We start from the raw sequence: 20,555 nt of genomic DNA, 5'->3' as shown, positions 1-20,555 counted from the left end.
AGGGAGGAACAGTGAGGAAGGACATGCCTTGTGGTAAATAGTACTGGTGCAAGAAGAAATGGAGGCCCCCTCTTATATGTATACATAAACATGGCGGCCCCTCCTTATATGTATATATAAACAGAAATAAACCCAGTGCAGCAGACCTCAGTAAGAAGGGAGACAAAGTCCTTAGCTTTGGAAATGTAGTCCACTGTTTGATATTCTAAACAGATTTCCTTGGTGAGGCTGTAGAAGAGATCTACTTCAGTAGAAGTAGAAGGCACTTTTCAGCTCCCAGCATCTGTGAGCATTAGGTCTGTCTCCCGCTGTTTCCACACTGCAATAGTGTGCTCTTAAACTGTTGTCACAGGCAACATAGCTGTCCCATCCAGGAGTGTAAGTCTGACCCTTTTGTCAGAGAGTCCATGGTCTTTTATCACCGATTTCTTCCTAGGTGCTGTTGGCACCACCCACGTGCAGTGTCAGATGAGTCAGTTATACCTAATGCTCTATGAATTTAAAGATTGATCGAATACCTAAATCATATATACTATACACTGTTTTCCTAAAATCACTGGTAAGAGCCAATCATTCTGAAAAATATGCTGTTCAGCAACAGCAATTCTAAAAGTAATCTGTGTTTTCTGACGCTGACAGGTAGCAGAGGCTGATGAAGCAGCTGAAGAGGAGACACCAGATTCACCGGGGGTGGAAAAGCAGGATAAAGAAAAGGACCAGAAGGAGCTTAAAAAACTTCGCTGTGAGTTGTTTCCTCGTTGGCTGATAAATACCCATATAAAAATTTAGTCTTCAGTATTAGAAAAGTGACAGGGTTAACTAAGTACTATCTTTTAACTCATTGTCACTTTTAACCATATAATGCATTCATGTGATATAATAGTTTTAAGGCAGGATACTTCAAGAGAAAATATAGTATAATTCTCTTCAGGCCTCTAGGGAGCTGGACTCTTTTGAGTTAAAAATATGCAGTTTTGTATAAAATCTTAGACTTTGGAAGTCTGAAGTCAAGGGCTAATCATTCCACAGTCCCACCCCTACTCCAGGCACCAGGCAGCCAGCTCTCTCTCATGTGCTCATGCACACAGCCGTGCACTTGGATCTCTAGAGCCCACAGATGGGAGCAGAGCTAAGCTACCAATTTTAAGAAAGTTTCAAATGCAGACACTTATGAAGTATATTATCAGCCATTAGCTGTGACTCCATACCTTTTCTGGCTTAACTAATCCACATGCTTAGCTAAGGGTTTTCTGGACTTATAATTAAGTGATTAGAAAGTCGCTTATACTTTTGTTTTCCAACAATGTAATAAATATTTTACACACGCATATTTTATAACTTTTAGTTATAGAAATGAAAATTTTACTTAAAATTAGAATAACCATTTCTTCTGTAATTTTTGAACACGGAATTGATATGTTTTGTGTTATCTGTGGAAAAACTCTAATTGGAGAAGTTTTCTAAAGTACATATTGTCTGTTTGTCTTAAGCAATGAAAGGATCTAGCATGGACTCTTCAGAGCAGAAGAAAACTAAGAAAAACTTAAAGAAGTTTCTTACCCGGCGCCCCACTTTGCAAGCTGTTCGTGAGAAAGGTTATATCAAAGGTATGGAGGAGAGTGGTGCTCACAGTGATGAGTGCTGTCTGAGTCAGAAATAAGGTGTTTGAAGTTAAAACTGAGCATATCCAACATTTCCACTTTTTATTTATTAAGTTTTCTGTAACAGAGATGAAAAGCATTTGAATAATTAGCACTGATTTTTAAAAAGTGCACAGTAAAGTGTAGCTAAAACATGGAGCCAGGTATAAATCCCAAACTCTCATTTTTGAAGCCTGTGTCAGAGGAGGACAAATGAAATGGGGGTTGGGCAGTGGTGGTCTTAGAGGTCATGACAGTGGAGTTTGGTTCTGCATCATAAGGATCAGTAGTCAGAAGAGACAGACAGCTGTTAAGAGCCCGAGAGGGAATGTGCACACAGCTCTGCTCCTGACTGTTTGCTTTTAGCTCTAACAAGATTAGTTTAAAATTAATAAAAAATGTTTCCCACTGATTATTTTGTATGTTTCTCAATTAATTTATGATCACTATAATGCACCAACAAAGAGAAAAGTGTTCCTTAAAAGCACATATGTCTGTATACCAACAGTTACTTAGAGTTGTGTTTATCTCATAAGGTTACATCTTTAAATTTGTTACTCAAACTAGTGGCATTTATTCAGAAATAATGGTGTGGTGAAGGTAATGCACAATGTGCACATATGAGTCAGGTTTTAAGTAACAGACCTTCATTAAACTTGTTTGCAAAGCATCTTCTCAGTTGAAAAACAAAGATGAGTGTCATTAAGGGCATATATAAGGACTTCTAGAAAATATAAGAGTCAGCTTACCACCTCCTGTGTAACTCCAGCTCCAGGGGATCCAATTCTATGGCTTCCATGGGCATATGCACCCAACATGCACAGATGTAAAATAAAAACAATCACTTCCCCCAAACAAAATAAAGTAATGTTGAAGAATTTATTTAATCCCAATCCAGGGTTTCTACCGCACCTTTGACCATTTAGTTCTCAGATAAAAGACACACATAACCTTTATATTTACAGTAAACCTTAAATAGCACAAGAACTAGGCATATATCTACCATCTGTGCTATTAAACTCTACTTTCTACTGATAACCCCAGTTATTACTTACTATGTTTCATCTGGGCTGCTCTTAACTCCAGTTGGCTAGTCCTCAGAGCCATGTTCTCTTGACTCTTAACCCACTGTGGCTTCTCTTCCCCCACCCCTTCCCTTCCTTCTCTCTTTCCTCTCTCTCCCTCTTGGTTCTCTTCTGAGACTCCCCCTTCCCTCCAAGCCCAAGAATCCTAAAACTCCACATATGTCTCCTCTGCCCAGCTATTGGCTTTCAGCATCTTTATTCACCAATCAAGAATAACTTGGGGGCAAGGTCACACAGCATTACTTTGGTCTATGAACCAGTGTTAGCATTAGAATACAGCAGCATCAGGCCCATCCATTACATAGTCTTAGGGCTATAGATAATAAATACTTCTGAATAAAGGTTGTAGCTTAGTTTGCTGTTGAGAGTCTTCAAAAAAAGTGACAGAAAGTGACTGGAAATGAGTTGTTTTAATTATGGATAGTCAGATTTTTCTGAGAGGAGTTTTGCCTGAGACTAGAAGTGAAGAAAGGGAACCATATTTAGGGATAAGCTCTCTATAGGAGGAATAAAAAATACAAAGCTTTCCCCAAGAGTGAATTGTGCTCTTAGAGTTTATTGGGGAAGACTTATGTGAGGCTGAAGGAGGCACATGTGAATGATGTGTTCTCTTTCACTCTGAAGGACTCAGTCATTTCCTGAACTGACCTTTAGCAAGATGCCTCATTAAAACAAATCTCTTTCAGATCAGGTATTTGGATCTAATCTTGCTAATCTATGTCAGAGGGAGAATGGGACAGTGCCAAAGTTTGTGAAGTTATGCATTGAGCACGTCGAAGAGCATGGTAAGAGAACACCTCCAAGTTTTTTTCTTCACATTAAGCAAAGCCGCTCATTGGTTCAGCATCAAAATTCCTAGATCTGGGGCAGCAAGGTGGCTTAGCTGATAAAAAGGTGCTGCCACAAGGCCTGGGGACCTGAGAGAGAACAAGAACTATTTTCTACAAGGTATCCTTTGACCTTCACACAAGCACTCATAGTAACACACACATACACACACACACACACACACACACACACACACACACACACACACAGAGTAAATAAGTATAATAAAAGCCCTTAAGGGATTTTTTTGAGTGAAGCAACCAGAAGATCTTACAGTCCTAAAATGTGTGTGTGTGTGTGTGTGTGTGTTACATACTTGTACCTGTTTCGAATTAAGGCCTTCTGATATGTCACTACATTATCTGTCCAAGTTATTTGGAGTTGCCAGTGTTTAAATGATAACAGTCGTTACTGAAGCCAAATTCAAGAACTGATATACCGATGTAAGTGCTCCAAGGATGTTCAGTCAACAGGAGAATACTTTTGTTACAACAGAAAGGAGAGCTCAACTGTAAAGTATCTAAATACAGATGTCCCCAAGAAGAACACAGCTATTTGGTATTTTTATTTGAGTTTAACGTGTGATTATACTACCTTCTTACGACTGACAGTATATTGACTCTAATCACACCGTCATGTGTGTCAGAAGCATCTGGCACAGTTAGCAACGTGTGTTACCTAGTTTGTAACTTGTGCCAGTTTCAGATGTTTCCCCATTGACTCTATCAGTGTAACAGTCAAGGCTCTGCACTGTTTACTTGCTTTATGTGAAGTTAAATGATTAATAGCACATTAGAAATGTGTTTTGTTCAGTATGTGCAGCTTTGTTATTTAATGAGTATTTAATTATGAATTTCAAATGATTCTGGCCTATATCTGAGAGAAGTATTATCATGTGATATATTCTCTGTAGAACCACTAGAAAAATCTACCATAAGCAATTGGTGTGACAGACACTTGTGAAAAGAGAGCACCTGGTTCTTCATTATGTGCACTTTATAAAATTATAAAGTGTGCAAATTATAAAATCATGTGCAAAAAAATGGATGGGTTGATCTTTACTTTTTTTTTTAAAACTATTTCCAGGTGTTACTAATTTTTTTCTCATTTGGTTTTCTGAGTTTTGTGAGATTTTTTTCATGAGCTTAGCTACAGTGTGTACCCGATAAAATGTAGAATTAACTGCTGTTTATTAAACAGAATTCAGAGCAAATTGTTACCTCATTCCCCTGCCAGGTGTCAATTTTAGCCAATGTTAAGAGTATGAATTCTGAAGCTGGGTGCAATGTGTCTGCAGGTCCAGCTGCTTGGACAGCTAAAGCAAAGAATTGCTTGAGCCCAGGATCTCAAGGCCAGCCTGGGCAATATGGTGAAATCCCCAAATGGAGACATTTATGCATCTTGAGAAGCCACCAATGAGTTTCTTTCAAACATGGCGTATTATTTCTCTTAGGTCTAGATGTTGATGGTATTTACAGAGTGAGTGGCAACCTTGCAGTGATCCAGAAGCTGAGGTTTGCAGTCAACCATGGTAAGAGTGCACTCCTGCTTCTTCCCCACAAGCACGGCCATGACTCTAAGAACTGCTTCAAAGCAATGCTTACACTGTCTTATTCCTGCTGGTTTTCAGATGAGAAGTTGGACCTGAATGACAGTAAATGGGAAGACATTCATGTCATCACAGGAGCACTCAAAATGTTTTTTCGAGAATTACCAGAACCTCTTTTTACGTTTAATCATTTCAATGATTTTGTTAATGCAATTAGTAAGTATGCTGCTCTGCTCAGTTTTTTTCTAAATATTGAAAAGCATTTTACAGATTAAGCTATTGCATTATTGAGTCTTTTTTTGAACAAGTTTTTTTCAATAGATTGTGAAAAACATGTGAACATGGTTTTTTCAATAGATTCTAGAGATTTTAAATGCAACCACCAGATGTCACTGTGCATTACCAGACACCAGCTTCCAAACTATGTCATTGCCTTTCATTCTGTAAGAATTTGTTGCAAACTATCTGCTTATTACTTTTTTTAGAACAAGAACCAAGACAGCGTGTCGCTGCAGTTAAGGACCTAATCAGACAGTTGCCAAAGCCAAATCAAGATACCATGCAGATTCTGTTTAGACACCTCAAAAAGTAAGAACTTGCAAGGTGGGAAGCGTGGGATAAAACAGTAGAGAGCACATGGAGACAGGGTCATCCAGGCCTCATTCTTTTCCCAAATGTGTCCCTTGCTGTGTTTGTAAGTTGGAAAGAAGCTTGTTTGGTAGCGCCTATTTCTTCTAATAAAATGCTTCGGTGTGAAGACTTTGTTAAAGTATATATTTTATGTAAAGTGTTTATGTAATGCTCATCACACAGAAGGCATTCTGACAAGGCTGAAGTGAACAGAAGTTAGCTCGCTTAAGTGACGGATGTTACATTATTTTAAAACAACCTTCATGGCTCAAGATTACTACTGCACAGCTTCCTTAATAAATAATTTTGTTCATACTATACAAAGAACATTGAAATAGTAAAGTAGGGATAGTAAGATGACTCAGTATGTAAAGGCATGTGCTGCTGAGTGTTTGGTCCTGTGTTCAAACCCTCAGAACTCACATCATGGAAAAAGATAAAGGACTCTCACAAGTTGTCCTTTAACTTCTCGTGTGCTTTGTGACATGTGTGTGCACACAAATACACATACACAAACACACACATACAAAATAAGTGAAATGTAAAAGTAAATAATAAAGTACAGAAAAAATTTTAATAATATTAAATTGAAAGTTTTGATTTTTAGTCCCTGATGAAATACCCTCCCCATATAAAGAATAGATTATTATTACTTAAATTATAACAATTCTGAAAACAAAGCTAAAATATAATACATTTAAAGTTTGCCAAGATGAGCTTCATGTAGTAGCCAGACAGAAGTCTACATGACTGAACATGGTATATGTCATCCAGCATATTGAGCACTGTCTTTCTAAATGCAGACTGTTAGCTTTGTAACACAATTCAACGTTCTATTTTTAAATAAGTTTGTTTTCTCCTCCTAGGGTTATAGAAAATGGAGAAAAAAACCGAATGACCTATCAGAGCATAGCGATTGTTTTTGGCCCCACTCTTCTAAAGCCAGAAAGAGAGACTGGTAATATAGCGGTTCATACTGTGTACCAAAACCAGATTGTAGAGCTGATTCTCCTGGAATTAAGCACTGTCTTTGGACGTTGACCCTCGTGAAAGACAGCCTGTGGAATAGATGCTGGATTCCAAGATTTCAAGTCTTATACATGGTGTGTTTCCTTTTGGACCAAGCAGTGACTCTGGTTTTGCACTTTTTTGAGGGTCAGAGAAGAAGAGGAGAGAGAAGGCGCCAGCTGGGCCCTCGTTTGCTGCTTTGTTGCAAGCAAACAGCAAGCTGTGACTGTGTAAATTTGGCTTCATTTTATCCTGGATGCTTGCATTTCATCCTCTGAATATCAGCAAATATCAAAACTCAGAATTCTAACCAGTCATATACACTGGATAATTTGGTAAGGACAACCATGTGGTATTGTCCTTGCTGTCTCCAAACTGGATAATGTAGATTCCTTCTCATGGTCCGTAAGCTCTTTACTTGGTACAGTGATACTCAGTGTCAGTTATTTTAAAAATGCTCTTGGGCATTTAAGACAAATGAAGTTGATCTATTTGAAACCTGTGTACTGCTTTTTTCAGGGTGTTTTCATGAGTGGCAGTCTTAAGTGCCGAAGCTCATAACCCAGATAGAATTCTTTGGGTGAAGGTTTGCTGTCTAATTTTACTGTCTCACGACATTCTTGCTAGATACCTTAGTTGTCTGTTGGATCAGCAAACTGACAGGACTTAAAACACTGTGATATACTGGAGTTCTGGTTAGTCTAAGTCAGATCAGGGTATTTGGTACCTGTCTTGCTGTACTGAATTATAGCTAATAATCCTTATTATATTTAGTGCCATATTGAGTTTCTGGTATGACCCTGTGGAAACAGACATTGTTTGATGTAAGTATGGGCTAAGGACCTAATATAATTTACCTTATGTATATAACTGTGTTGTATAGGCTCAGAGTACATCTAACTCAGTATTTCTAATCATGAATATTAGACTTCCTGCAGAGGCCATTATTTGGAAAAGTTAAACTGTGCACTTTTAGGTTTTAATTACATTTATAGGCAGACCACTGCAATGTGAATGGTACTTACTGGGAAATACTGAATAGACTTACTGAAGAGTGAGCACACTACAGGAGCGGCTCCTTAGGCTATTTAATATGTACAGAAGACATTAGCAAAACCATTACAGAATTCTAACCCAACTCAAATAGTGGAAACATGGAAATTGGATGTTGGATAGAAAATGACACTGCAAAATTTGAGTATTTTCTTTTTACATTACTAATGTAGATTGATTTGTACAATAAAACAGGGTTTGGAAGGTTTTGTTACAGGGAGGCATGGTCTGTTGAAGATTTCTAAATGTATTTTTCTAGATTAACTGCTGTATATGAAATGTCTAATCTAATAAAGGAAACTACAATATGCTTAGAGGTTTTTTCCCATTGGAAATGTGCATTTTGGTTCTTAATTTTGTTGTTGTTTTATTTTTACTTACTGGCATACTTTTATACCTCATTTTAGAAAATCAACCAAATCCATATTTCCTGTGGCAGATTGACTTTTCTCACTTCATATGTTTTCTGTTCTTCCTGTACCAACATCCCTATCACCACACACTTCCTCACCATCAGTGTTTGAAAAGGAAATAATTTCTGACCATGATTCTTTTCCCTAGGATTGCATTTATAATTTCCAGATTGCCTTTCTGGGGAACAATCTGTGTGTGTGTGTGTGAGATCTGTCCGAAACCTATCTCCCGAGTCTTGTGGCTAAGATATTGTGAGTGTTGTTGTAATCTTAGATAGGTAACAGGCTAAGCTGCCTGACGGCTCATGCAGATGCTTTGGGGGGGAGAAAGTCTAAACCAGAATGTGTAGACCTGAAGATGCATTAATAACGCAGTGTGCTTTAGGGCTCTTGTTGTCTTGACTGTGTACAGGAAATCACTTAGACTCAAATCTGTGATCTGTGGTGTTCTTTCTCTTGGTGATCATGAACATGTCAAAGGTTTAAAATTGTCCTGTGTTTCTTGTTTCAAAGTACATGTGTGTACGCAAAGTCTTTAATGTTGTATTGGTCTACCACTAATAATTGTATTGTAATAGTGTATGTATAATGAGATAAATGTCTTGTGTTTTCATCCTTTGTGAATTAAAAATTATCAATTGTTTTTGTAATAACAAAACCAGTAATATTTTCCTTTCTTTTTTCCTTTTTTCTTTTTCTTTTTCTTTTTTTGGTTTTTTTTGAGACAGGATTTTTCTGTATAGCCCTGGCTGTCCTGGATCTCACTCTGTAGACCAGGTTGGCCTTGAACTCAGAATCTGCCTGCCTCTTCCTCCCAACTGCTGGGATTAAATGCGTGCGCCACCACTGCCCAGCAATATTTTCCTTTCTTTACAACTTGATTTCTTTTTTAGCAGAAGATATATTAAAAGCAGAAAATATATTAATTTAAAATATATTAGTGGAATTTCATTTACTAACAGCCCTTCTTCTAAATATCATAAGAGGCAGTTGAAAGCAAAAGTATATTCAAATCACTGTTAAAATTCTAGTTAGAAAAATATTTCCTTACATTTTGTTTCACTGAGGTCTTTTACTTTGAAGACTATGAAATAGCTCTGAAAAGGTGTTATGTTTTAAATAGAGGCAAATCTAATTTTTTTCTTTTGTGAAGATTAAAAATAAAATCATAAATTCAGCCCAACTTTAAACTTAGTGGCAAATAGGCTATGATCATTCAAATACATCTACACTTAAATGTATGTATAGCTTATTGCCCAGAGAGGTGAAAGCTCACCCAAACCAGTAGTGGCTGATGCCTGGAGACCTATGACTATTTTAATGTCAGCACTTGCATCTTTGAAAACTACAATATTAGGTAGGTAGTTAGTCTGCAGCAGCAAAAAAAAAGTTAACTCTCTTCTTGTGCCAAGAGTGTTTTTCCAGCTTGTAAGAGAAGCTCCTAACTAAAGTAAACATGGAGTTTCCTATTAACACTAATTCTGCAGACATCTGTATAAGAATATGCAGAAGTTTGCAGCATACTTACAGGACAGCTTGTTCTCCTATGCTCTGGTAAGATACATGTTCCAAAGTACCAGTTGGACAGAAGAATGACTGGAAGTGCTTAGGAAATAGACTTTTGTGCAGTTAACCTTGTGTCTAAACTCCAGCTCTTGGCTCTGATCTGAAATGCATTCAGAAAATGCATCTCCAGTTTATGAATAGAAATGGTATTTAATTTGGTTTGTGTCAAAACAGTGTTGGAAACGGGGCACATTTTGTTTTGTTCTGTTTTAACATTTTCTAGTATAATAGAGTCCTTAAATGTGACTTTTAGTAGGAAATGAAAGAGTAAGCAAATGGGTACAGAAGACCAGCAGACTCATAACAATAGTGTTTTGAAGTTTCTAGGAAATTTGTGAGCTCTAAAGTCATGCTGAGTACAGCCAAAACGAACATTGGAGAAAGGGGAGGTTGGAGGATGCCTGGTGTGATGGTCTGTATTGCCAGGGCAAGGGAGTCTCCTCCATGCACTTGTATAGGCCAAGGGCTGTGGTGCGTATATCCAGCCTGACTGTGCTTTCACACATTTCCTTATGTGGTCTGGCACGTGAATCATCCCTTTGATTTCCTTTTTTTGCCGCCCCGCCCCCACAGGACCGTACTCACACACAGCACTTGCAGAAAAAGGTAATGATTGGACACAACAATACACACTTAGCAGAGTCTGGTTTCTTCTCTCTCCTGAAGTCTTCCCTTATTTCTTGTCATTCTGTTTAGATAAGCGTGCTTTAGTAAAGATGTATGATTACTGATGTTGGTAGCCAGCTCTTTGAAATAGTTCTGATTCTTGTGGTTCAAGGCAAATGGCATTGAAACGTGTCCTGAACCTTACACTCTTGATGAACTCCAGAGATGGTTCAGAAAGATGCATGATGTTGAGGCTGGGCAACCGGGCCTCTCTGGGGAAGTCATGGTTCTGTCTCTTATCCTTTGGGGCATTTAGAAAGTTCACATTTAGGCAAGAGCAGTGAGAAACAGTTTCTAACTGATAGGTAAAGGCTAGTAGGAGCCTTCATGGTCACAGGGGTTTTGTGTGCTTGTTTTAACAGATGAAGTGGCAAACCTGGATTGCATATGAATGCCTGAAATTACAATTATACTCATAAACTAAAGTCTAGGGCCCAAAGGAACTAGTTTTGGTCCCCCTGATAAAAATCTATTAAATATAGCCATATATTCTGGGCTGTTCAAAAATTATTTAATTAATATTTTATATGATATATTTTGATCATGTTTTGTAATTCCCAAATTCTTCCCACCTCCCTACACCTCAAAGTTCATGTTCATTCTCTCTCAAGAAAGAACCAAACAAAAAATGAAAATCTAAACAACCAATAAGACAAAAAAAATGCCAAAACAAAATTTAAAATGAGCAACAAGAAATATCACATTGAGTTCATTTTAGTTTGGCCATGGAACCTGCTCTGAAGTGTGGTTGGTATGCTGTTGGAGAAAACCAGTTTTTCCTTTCCCAGTGGGTATCAATTGCAGATAGCTTCTTAGTCAGTAGTGGGACCCTGTGTCTACTCCTCCTGCCCTACCCTGCCCTTGGCTTGAACACATGCAGGTCTTTCTTAAGTTGTCACAGTCTCGGGGAGTTAATATGTGTATCAGTCCTGTTGTGTCTGTAAGACACTTTTTGAAGTCATCCACTACCTCTGGCTCTTAAAATCTTTTCTTTCACATAAATCCCCTCTCCTGCGTAGATCCTGAGCCCTGAGGATTTTGATGAAAATATCCCATTGGAGTGCTCCATGGTCCCTCACTTTATTTATCTTGTCCAGTTGTAGGGCTCTGTTGATTTCCTTCTGCTGTAAGAAGCTTCTCTGATGAGGGTTGAACAGTGCACTCAACTGTGGGGTTTAGCAGCATGTCATGAGGAGTCATTGCTATGAGGAACTAGTTTTGATTGTTAATTTAACATGATCAATTTGAGGTATTTTGTGCTGTATTCTTAAGTGATCTCTACCTTGGGAGATGCCTGAAGCCTTGGACAGTAACAGACTATACCCATCCCTACATCCACATACATTTGTTTCTCTTTATCTTTAGGCTTTATATTTGTAGATTCAGTTAACCACTGGTCAAAAAATTCAGATAGCAAATATTTATGTTTTGTAAGTAATCAAATGACTTAAGTTATATGGGGACGTGCATAGGCTCAATACTGCAATACAGTAAGTGCTGCAGCATTAGGGGACTCGTGCTTCCGTGGATTTTACTATCTGCTAGAGAACAGTCTTAGACCTGATCCCTGTAGGTACTGAAGAATGGAAGCACCGATTTTTCCACTGTGCCCTGCAACATTGCCACACACAACCTGCACTGATCCGTCCTTTGATGTTTTGTTCTTATGACTGGGCATTTCCTGTGCATCCTTGCACTTGTACTCTGTGGCCATCATTAAGTAAACAAAGTTAACTTGAAAGCAAACACTGGTACATGGCAGTTCATCTGATAGCCCAGATAATCAACAGGTGATGCAGTAGTGTACACAGTGTCATTTCACCAGACAAAGCTTGTGTCTCAGGTGCGATGGAGATTTCCTCTTCCTACTCAGAACAGTGAATAAACTTATAAACTGTTTTCTGGATTTTCCATTGAATGTTTTTGAACTACCACTGGACAGTTTGCTAGCACTAGCTAGCAGGAGAGAGGAAGAACCACTGTAAAGCACATTTTAGTATGACCAGTACTGTGTGTGTGTGTGTGTGTGTGTGTGTGTGTGTGTGACTTGTTCATTTTGTGGTCTTATTATCAGGCTAAGATCATTTTATGTGACATTGAAATTCTCTTCTTTTACACAGTGTGTTCATTATTATTATTATGTAGATGGTGGGGTAGGGCCTGGCTTCTGTTTTCTCTTCATTCTGGGTGCATAGAAAATAAACCAACCTCTCTCTCTCCACTTTCTCCCTCTCCCCCTTCCCTTTGACCTTTGACCCTCCCTCTCCCCTCCCCTCTCCCTGTCCTACTTCCCCCTTTCCTTCCCTCCCTTCCTCTCCTCCCTCCTCTCTCCCTCCTTCTCCCCACCTCATTCCACCTTCCCCCATCCCTTTTCCCCTATAAACAGAACTGGAGGGCTCTGTTTATATTCATTGATGTTCCTTGGCAAACTAACATGTGCATTCAGCTCTTTAGTGCGTGGTGGGCTTCCACTCAGTTCTGTATAACAGAGTTGCCCAAATACTGTAGGTGCTAACCACATATGAAAGTTCTTTGTGGTCAAAACAAAACAACAAAACAGTTGCTCATTTAAGTGTGTCAGTCTGCATGGCCAAACAGCCATGGTGTGCAGTCACTGCTGCTTCATGTCCACAATATCACCTTACAGAAACTTGCCCATTGAACAGTAGCCCCACATGCCACCTTGAGCCCTTGGCCCTTACATTTCTATTTTCTGTCTCTGTAGTTGTAACTGGGCCACCTAGATGCAATCATACAGTATTTGCCTTTTTATGACTGTCTTGTTCATGCCTTTCCTCATGCCTTTATAAGTTATTATTTATATATTTATAAATAATATAGTATATTGATGCGTTCCTATCCACTTATAGGCTGAATAACATTTTGTTATCCATCGTCTGTCTGTAGGCAAAGTGGTTTATCTTGGTCACTGTGGATAATGTGGATAATAGACAGTGTAGGTAACTGTCTATTTAAGACATGTCCTAGCACTTGGTGGGAGGCAGAAGCAGGAGGATCTCTATGAGTCAACAGCTAAGCCTGTCCCACAGAGTCAGGAACAGCTGTGAAGCCCTGACTAACAACAGCAACAGAAAAGACTAGTGGCAGTGGTATTGAGTCTGACACCAGAGACAGCAAATAAGACAAACTGAGCTTCATGACATTTTGTGTATCAAAAGAAATCAACAAAAAAGGGGCACAAAGAGGGGTAGAGTATTTACAATCATACCTGGTAAAGAACTGATACATGAAACTAAAACAACAACCCAGGTTAGAACAAGCAAAGGACTTGAATATGGAAATCCATGGATAGCCAATGAAGCCATAAAAAGAAGCCCAGCATCTAGTCAAAGAAGTCAGTTTGAAAAGAGATACAGCTTCACACCACTGCTCAAAAAAGAAGTGTGTGTGTGTGTGTGTGTGTGTGTGTGTGTGAGAGTGAGTGTGTAAAAACCAGACCAACTGTACCCATTAACCCCCTGTTGAGGATGTAAAACAGCTGGCATTTCAAAGGGCTGTTCTTTCAACAACTCTGTAGTCACATCCTGTAGCCAACATTATTTCATCCTCAGAGAACATTCCAGAAGATTGGTGGTGAAGAATAAATAATTACAATTTTTTTTTCTTTTGCTGAATTCTTAGATATAAAAACTAAAGGATAGAATGTTTGGTCCTTGAGACACTAGAGTTTAACCTTAGGGAGGGAATACAGCTTAAGTAGAGAATTTCTGAGGACCTGTCATAGCGAGGGCCTATATATTGGGGCTATTGGAGTGGGCAGAATGTGGTGTGATTTCTGGCTACAGCTTTATCAAAATTGGATTAAAAGACACTGAAATTGTCTTGAAAGAACCTTGTTCTTTTCACAGAAGATGGGCTGTACTGTGAGAACTGTGTTACTAAAGCTGGTTACAAGATGATTCAATCTTTGGTGTGAAAGATCTTCAGAAATCCTATTTAAGAAACTCTGCAGACCTAGTGAGAGCTTTGGGCTCCAAGCTGCCTTACTGAACCCTCTGCAGACTGCAGTGATGTCCTGGAGATGGTAGGAAGGTCTCTAGATGCCTGACTTCTAGACATGAATAGTAGAACATTGCTGATAGTCTCCAAACAAATCGCTGGGTCTGCACATGACTGCACCAGCTGCTTGCCGAAGTGTGGATTAACAGCTTCAGGAAGAGTCCTCAGAACAGGTGGGCAATTCATAGTTTTGTCTTTCATCAAATTACTATTTGGTTTATTCTAAGAGTGCAGGCCATGTGTTTTACAGTGGTAATACTCATGCATAGTTAACATACAGTGTTCCAGAGAAGAAACTGCTGTGAACATATTGGATGAGGTTTTTTAAGTTCTAAGAAGGGAACATAGGTCTCTTCAGACTAGCTTACTGTGCTTCAGTTCAGACAGATCTCAGGGTTGCGGCTTTGCCCTCTCGTGAGGTAGGCTCAATCCTGCTTCTCAGCAAGTCCACAGGGACACCAAGCTCCTTGTCACCTTCTCCCTTCTTACTCCTGTTCCCATTAGTGCTTGCTTTTTCACAGTCAGTTGAGTTGCTCTCCAGGAGACTGCTTGAGACTTCCTGATGACTGCTCAAAGTGTCATTTTTCCTGGACAAGAAGGACTCAAGTGACAGAGGCATAGGATTTGAGGGTGTCAAAAAAGCCAACACCACCACATTGGCAAACTAGATTATTTCTGTCAAGTAAGAATGCCAGCATCCTTGCCTAACAGTTCTGTGTATTCTCTGATTCCAGGCCCTGGTTTATCTGAAGGAACATCCTGATACACAGCCACATGCTCTTACTGACCTATGGTTATACCCTGTCTCCTGACCCACTTGTTAGTCTGACCCCCTGAGCTTGGCCAGTGGCACTGGCTGGACATCCTTAGACATCAGACTGTGTTTGTCAATGCTGCCAGCAGGCCCAGCCACCATCAAGTCCCACAAAGCAAAGACCACACAATTAAGAGGTGACTATTTTAACCCACATGCCCAGAAACACCCATGTAAAAAAAGAGGACTAAGCAATCTATCTGGAAGCCTCCTTACTGAACAAATTCTGTGCATTTGTTTTGATATTTAAGTATGAAGCCTTGGGCTGGAGAGATGGCTCAGCCGTTAAAGGCTAGGCTCACAACCAAAAATATAAGTATGAAGCCTTGTGCTATCCTCTGGGGCTACAGAAGTGACCAGAACAAACACCAGTGCTCACATATTTTTGTTAAGATTAGGGATGGCTGCTGCATCTCCAACAGGTTCATGACAACCAGTCTTCAGAGCTTTTTAAAAATTTCCCCAGAGCCAAGCATGATGGTCAGCAACTTCACAAAACTCCAGGATAAAGCACCATACTGAAGAAAACGTTCTGAGGGAAGAGAACCCAATAGCAATGATAACAGCTGGTGTGGGTCAAAGTGGGAAGGCCAAGTAGGAACCAAGAAGAACACTAAAAGCAAGCCGCAGGGTATTCTAACTGCACAAACAGCACCACAATACACTCTAAAGCAGACAGGAACCTGGGTCTAGTCTCATCTCAATACTTTGGGATAACTAATTTTGCATAAAAATAAGCAAAAAATAGTGTCAAGGTCATATCCAGACGTAGATAGAGGAGGAGAATAGCACATCAGTGGAAATAACCCAGGGGACTTCAGGTCACGATTGTAAACAGTAGCACAAGTATCTACGATTAGAAATGGGCTGGTAAGAAGGCACAGCAGGTAAAATCCGAGTGACCTGCAGTGGTTCCATGTGTGCTGCGTCCACAACAGAATCGAGAGCGATTCTATTTTGAGGAACAGAAAACATCTCCAAAGCATTGAAGGCACAAGCATACTATCTGAAAGAGAAGATGAAGATTTTTAAAGTAAGAGAGAAAACCTGAGTTTTCTTTTAAAAATTAAAAGATTCATTGAGATGTACACATTGGTCTTCATGCGGGTCCTGAACAACTGGACTAACACCTATCCCAAAAGCTGTGGCTGCCTTGTCTGGCCTCAATGGGAGATGAAGCACCTTGCCTCAGAGACTTTTAAGTGCCAGGGTGGGGAGAATACCCAGGGGAAACACCACCTGCTCAGATGAGAAGGGGAGGGAGAAGGGGGGAGGATTGTGGGAGGGGTTGACAGGAGGAGGGCAGTGAGCAGCAGGATGTAAAGTAAATAAGTAAAAAAAAATTTTTTTTTAAAAGATGACATTGAAGAAAGGTAAAATCAGACAAGGATATGTAAAACCAAGGCAAGCAAAGGAAATGTTAAACGTTTCTCAAATACATTTTACTGAAATTGTAAAAGAAATATTTTAAAAGAATACTACTAACCTTGACCTCAGTAATCAAGTGCCAAGATCTAGTCTAGTAAAATCACTGAAGAAATAGAAGCAAAATTTGTGGCCATTAACTTGAAAGAAATACTTGATAGCCAGGGGAGGTATAAGAGCATATGATTTTGTTTGTTTGTTTGATATAAAACAATTTTTATTAGATATTTTCTTTATTTATATGTCATATGATTTCTCCTTTCCCAGTTTCCCCTCCCCCCCCCAAAAAAACCCAAAAACCAACAAGAACAAACCCCTGTTCCCTCTCCCCTCCCCCTGCTCGCCACCCTACCCTCTCCCACTTACTGGCCCTGGTATTCCCCTACACTGGGGCACAGAACCTTCACAGGGCCAAGGGCCTCTCCTTCCGTTGATGACCGACTTGACCATCTTCTACTATATATATATATACTGCTGGAGCAATTAGTCCTACCATGTGTACTCTTTGGTTGGTGGTTTAGTCCCTGGGAGCTCTGAGGGTACTAGTTAGTTCATATTGTTGTTCGTCCTAAGGGACTGCAAACCCTTCAGCTCCTTGGGTCCTTTCTCTAGCTCCTTCATTGGGGACCCTGTACTCAGTTCAATGGATGGCTGTGAGCCTCTACTTCTGTATTAGTCGGGTACTATCAGAGCCTCTCAGGAGACAGCAATATCAGGGTGGAGTGCCCTTCCTTCAGTCTCTGCTCCATAGTTAGTCTCTGCAACTCCTTCCATGGGTATTTTGTTCCCCCTTTTAAGAAGGAATGAAGTATCCACACTTTGGTCTTCCTTCTTCTTGAGTTTCTTGCAGTTTGTGGATTTTACTTTGAGTATTCCGAACTTCTGGGCTAGTAACCACTTATCAGAGAGTGCATACCATGTGTGTTCTTTTGTGATTGGGTTACCTCACTCAGGTAGCAAGGAGCAAAACTACAAAACTCCTCTGCTGAGTGGCATTCCAGTTGGTTTCTTGGCACTCTTGACAAAAGCCTCATCACATTCAGTGGCTTTTTTCTGAGACCAGGCCTTGAGGGATCATCTATCTGTCACTTCTTGCTCCACACCTAGAGTCTGCATAATGGCCATAAGCTGTGTTGTCATTTAATAAGGACTTACTAAAAAAGTGTGGGTGCTAGGAACTCCCCCTTAGCTGATCATTTTTGTAGGTGTCTTTGGTAGACACAGATAATATGGACAAAACTCAAATATCCCACATGAACACACTTGCTTAATTGCATGTATTATAGACCAGATAGAAAACACCAATATAATGCTGAAAACACTAAAAATTTGTATATCCACTGTAAAATCAGTACAGCATTTTTATTTCTGTGGGGGCATATAGCATAGTTTCTCCTTCATCAAGTTCTGACTTATATACTAATTAAATAAATATCTTATTTCAAGGTCTATGATTTAGTATCCTCCCCAGACACTATATAAAGCTGGTTCCTAGGATGATGCTCTGGGCTAGGGTAGAACCTAGCAGAGGTATGCCCGGAGGGGAACTATGGTCTCCTATGTCTGCTGCTTGGCCTTGGGGGTGAAGCTTGCTCTCTTACATGCTCTTGAGAAGATGTATAGCCCTTGCCAGAATTCTTATGAGATTTCCAAATGGTGGAGTAGAACTTCCGGAACACTGAGCCAAAATTAACCTTTCATAAGCTTAATGCCTTGGGTATTTCATTGTAGTGGCAGGAAGCTTATACATCAACCATCAGGTGTGTGTGTGTGTGTGTGTGTGTGTGTGTGTGTGTGTGTGTGTGTGTGTGTGTGTAGAGAGACCCTAACTATATAGCTGTGGTTGGCTTTCAAACTTGTGACCCTCCTTCTCAGCCTCCCTACAGATATGCTCCACCAGGCTTGGCTCAATCGTTTATTATGTAGGTGTCATTATGATGTTTAGTATGTGCGTTCTGTAACTTAGTCTTAAAGTGGGGCTCATTGGAAGAGCATCCTTTTAATCAGTAGCAACTTTATACACTTGATTAAATTTTTCTAGGCAGAAAATTCTTGTCTGCCTTTCTTTGGAAATCTTAATTATACCACTGTATTTCATGTGATTGAAGGCATCATTTAAAAATCATATGCTCAGTTCCTTCTGGTCTGTCTGGGCTGGTGTCCAGAGCAGACCTGGGGCGAAAGTTCCACAGCCAGTCCCACAACACCCAGAGGAAGCTCCACTCCCAGGCACTCTGACACACCCAGGATCAGAGGTGAGGAGGAACCAACATCTGTCCCAACACTGGGAGTAACTGGGACCAGCGGGACCAGGCACACAGGAACTCTGCCAGCCCAGTGACTCAGATTCCTTCCGGTCTGTCTGGGTTGGTGTCCTGAGCAGACTTTGGGCGCAAGTTCCGCAGCCAGTCCCACAACACCCAGAGGAAGCTCTACTCCCAGGTGATCTAACAAGCCCAGGATCACAGGGTCACAAAGACAGCTTGACTCTGAGGAGTTCTGACACAACCAGGATCACAGGAAGGACAGGCTCCAGTTAGATTTAGCAAGGGCAGGTAGCACTAGAGATAGCCAGATGGCGGGGAGGGGGGTAAGCATAAGAAAATAAACAACACAAACCAAGCTCACTTGCCATCATCAGAACCCAATTCTCCCACCATAGCAAGTCCTGGACACACCATCACACCAGAAAAGCAAGATTCAGATATAAAATCACTTATCATGATGATGATACAGGACCTTAAGAAAGACATAAATAGCACCCTCAAAGAAATACAGGAGAACACAGGTAAACAGCTAGAAGCCCTTCAAGAGGAAACACAAAAATCCCTTAAAGAACTACAGGAAAACACAAACAGGTGAAGGAAATGAGCAAAACCATCCAGACTCTAAAAATGGAAATAGAAACAATAAAGAAATCAGAAAGAGAGACAACCCTGGCCATACAAAACCTAGGAAAGAAATCAAGAGCCATAGATGCAAGCATTACCAACAGAATGCAAGACATAGAAGAGAGAATCTCAGGGGCAGAAGATACCATAGAAAACATTGACACAACAGTCAAAGAAAATGCAAAAAGCAAAAAGCTCCTAACCCAAAACATCCAGGAAATCCAGAACGCAATGAGAACACCAAACCTAAGGATAATAGGTATAGAAGAGAGTGAAGACTCCCAATGTAATGGGCCAGTAAGTACCTTCAACAAAATTATAGAAGAAAACTTCCCTAACCTAAACAAAGAGATGCCCAATGAACATACAAGAAGCCTACAGAACTCCAAATAGACTGGACCAGAAAAGAAATTCCTCCCATCACATAATAAACACCAAATGCACTAAACAAAGAATTTTAAAAGCACTAAGGGAAAAAAGGCAAGTAACATATAAAGGCGGGCCTATCAGAATTACGGCAGATTTCTCACCAGAGACTATGAAAGCTAGAAGGTCCTGGGCAGATGTCATACAGACCCTAAGAGAACACAAACACCAGCCCAGGATACTATACCCAGCCAAACTCTCAATTACCATAGATGGAGAAAAGAAGATATTCCATGACAAAACAAAATTTACACAATATCTTTCCACAAATCCAGCCCTACAAAGGATAATAGATGGAAAACATCAACATAAGGAGCAAAACTACACCCTAGAAGAAGCAAGAAGGTAATCTTTCAACAAATCCATACAAACCTAATTCCACCTTTTACAACAAAAACAACAGGAAGTGACAATTACTTTTTCTTAATATATTAATTTGAAAATTAATATTACCAACATCCTAATCGATTGATATCCAATAATATGAGGAATTGGAAATTTGTTGATTGTCATCCAATGGTCTCTCTACTTTGGTAATTGG

The 20,555-nt window shown here is 39.8% G+C and overlaps 1 protein-coding gene across 5 annotated transcripts in view; it reads left to right on the top strand.

The window, feature by feature from the left end:
- The window catches only part of Arhgap12 (Rho GTPase activating protein 12), a 97,383-nt gene extending 88,519 nt beyond the window's left edge, over window positions 1-8,864 (top strand). For all 5 annotated transcript variants that reach the window (XM_031364920.1, XM_031364918.1, XM_031364922.1 and 2 more), the window contains 7 exons: window positions 640-742; window positions 1,491-1,607; window positions 3,412-3,510; window positions 5,007-5,084; window positions 5,184-5,318; window positions 5,588-5,690; window positions 6,599-8,864. In XM_031364920.1, coding sequence (XP_031220780.1) covers window positions 640-742; window positions 1,491-1,607; window positions 3,412-3,510; window positions 5,007-5,084; window positions 5,184-5,318; window positions 5,588-5,690; window positions 6,599-6,773 — 810 coding nt within the window. In that variant the 3' untranslated portion in view covers window positions 6,774-8,864. The remainder of the gene's footprint in view (window positions 1-639; window positions 743-1,490; window positions 1,608-3,411; window positions 3,511-5,006; window positions 5,085-5,183; window positions 5,319-5,587; window positions 5,691-6,598) is intronic.
- Window positions 8,865-20,555: the final 11,691 nt, after the last annotated feature.

The sequence above is a fragment of the Mastomys coucha genome, unplaced genomic scaffold (genome assembly GCF_008632895.1).
Source record: "Mastomys coucha isolate ucsf_1 unplaced genomic scaffold, UCSF_Mcou_1 pScaffold13, whole genome shotgun sequence".
Classification (NCBI taxonomy): domain Eukaryota; kingdom Metazoa; phylum Chordata; class Mammalia; order Rodentia; family Muridae; genus Mastomys; species Mastomys coucha.
This window is presented reverse-complemented; position numbering and strand designations above follow the sequence as displayed.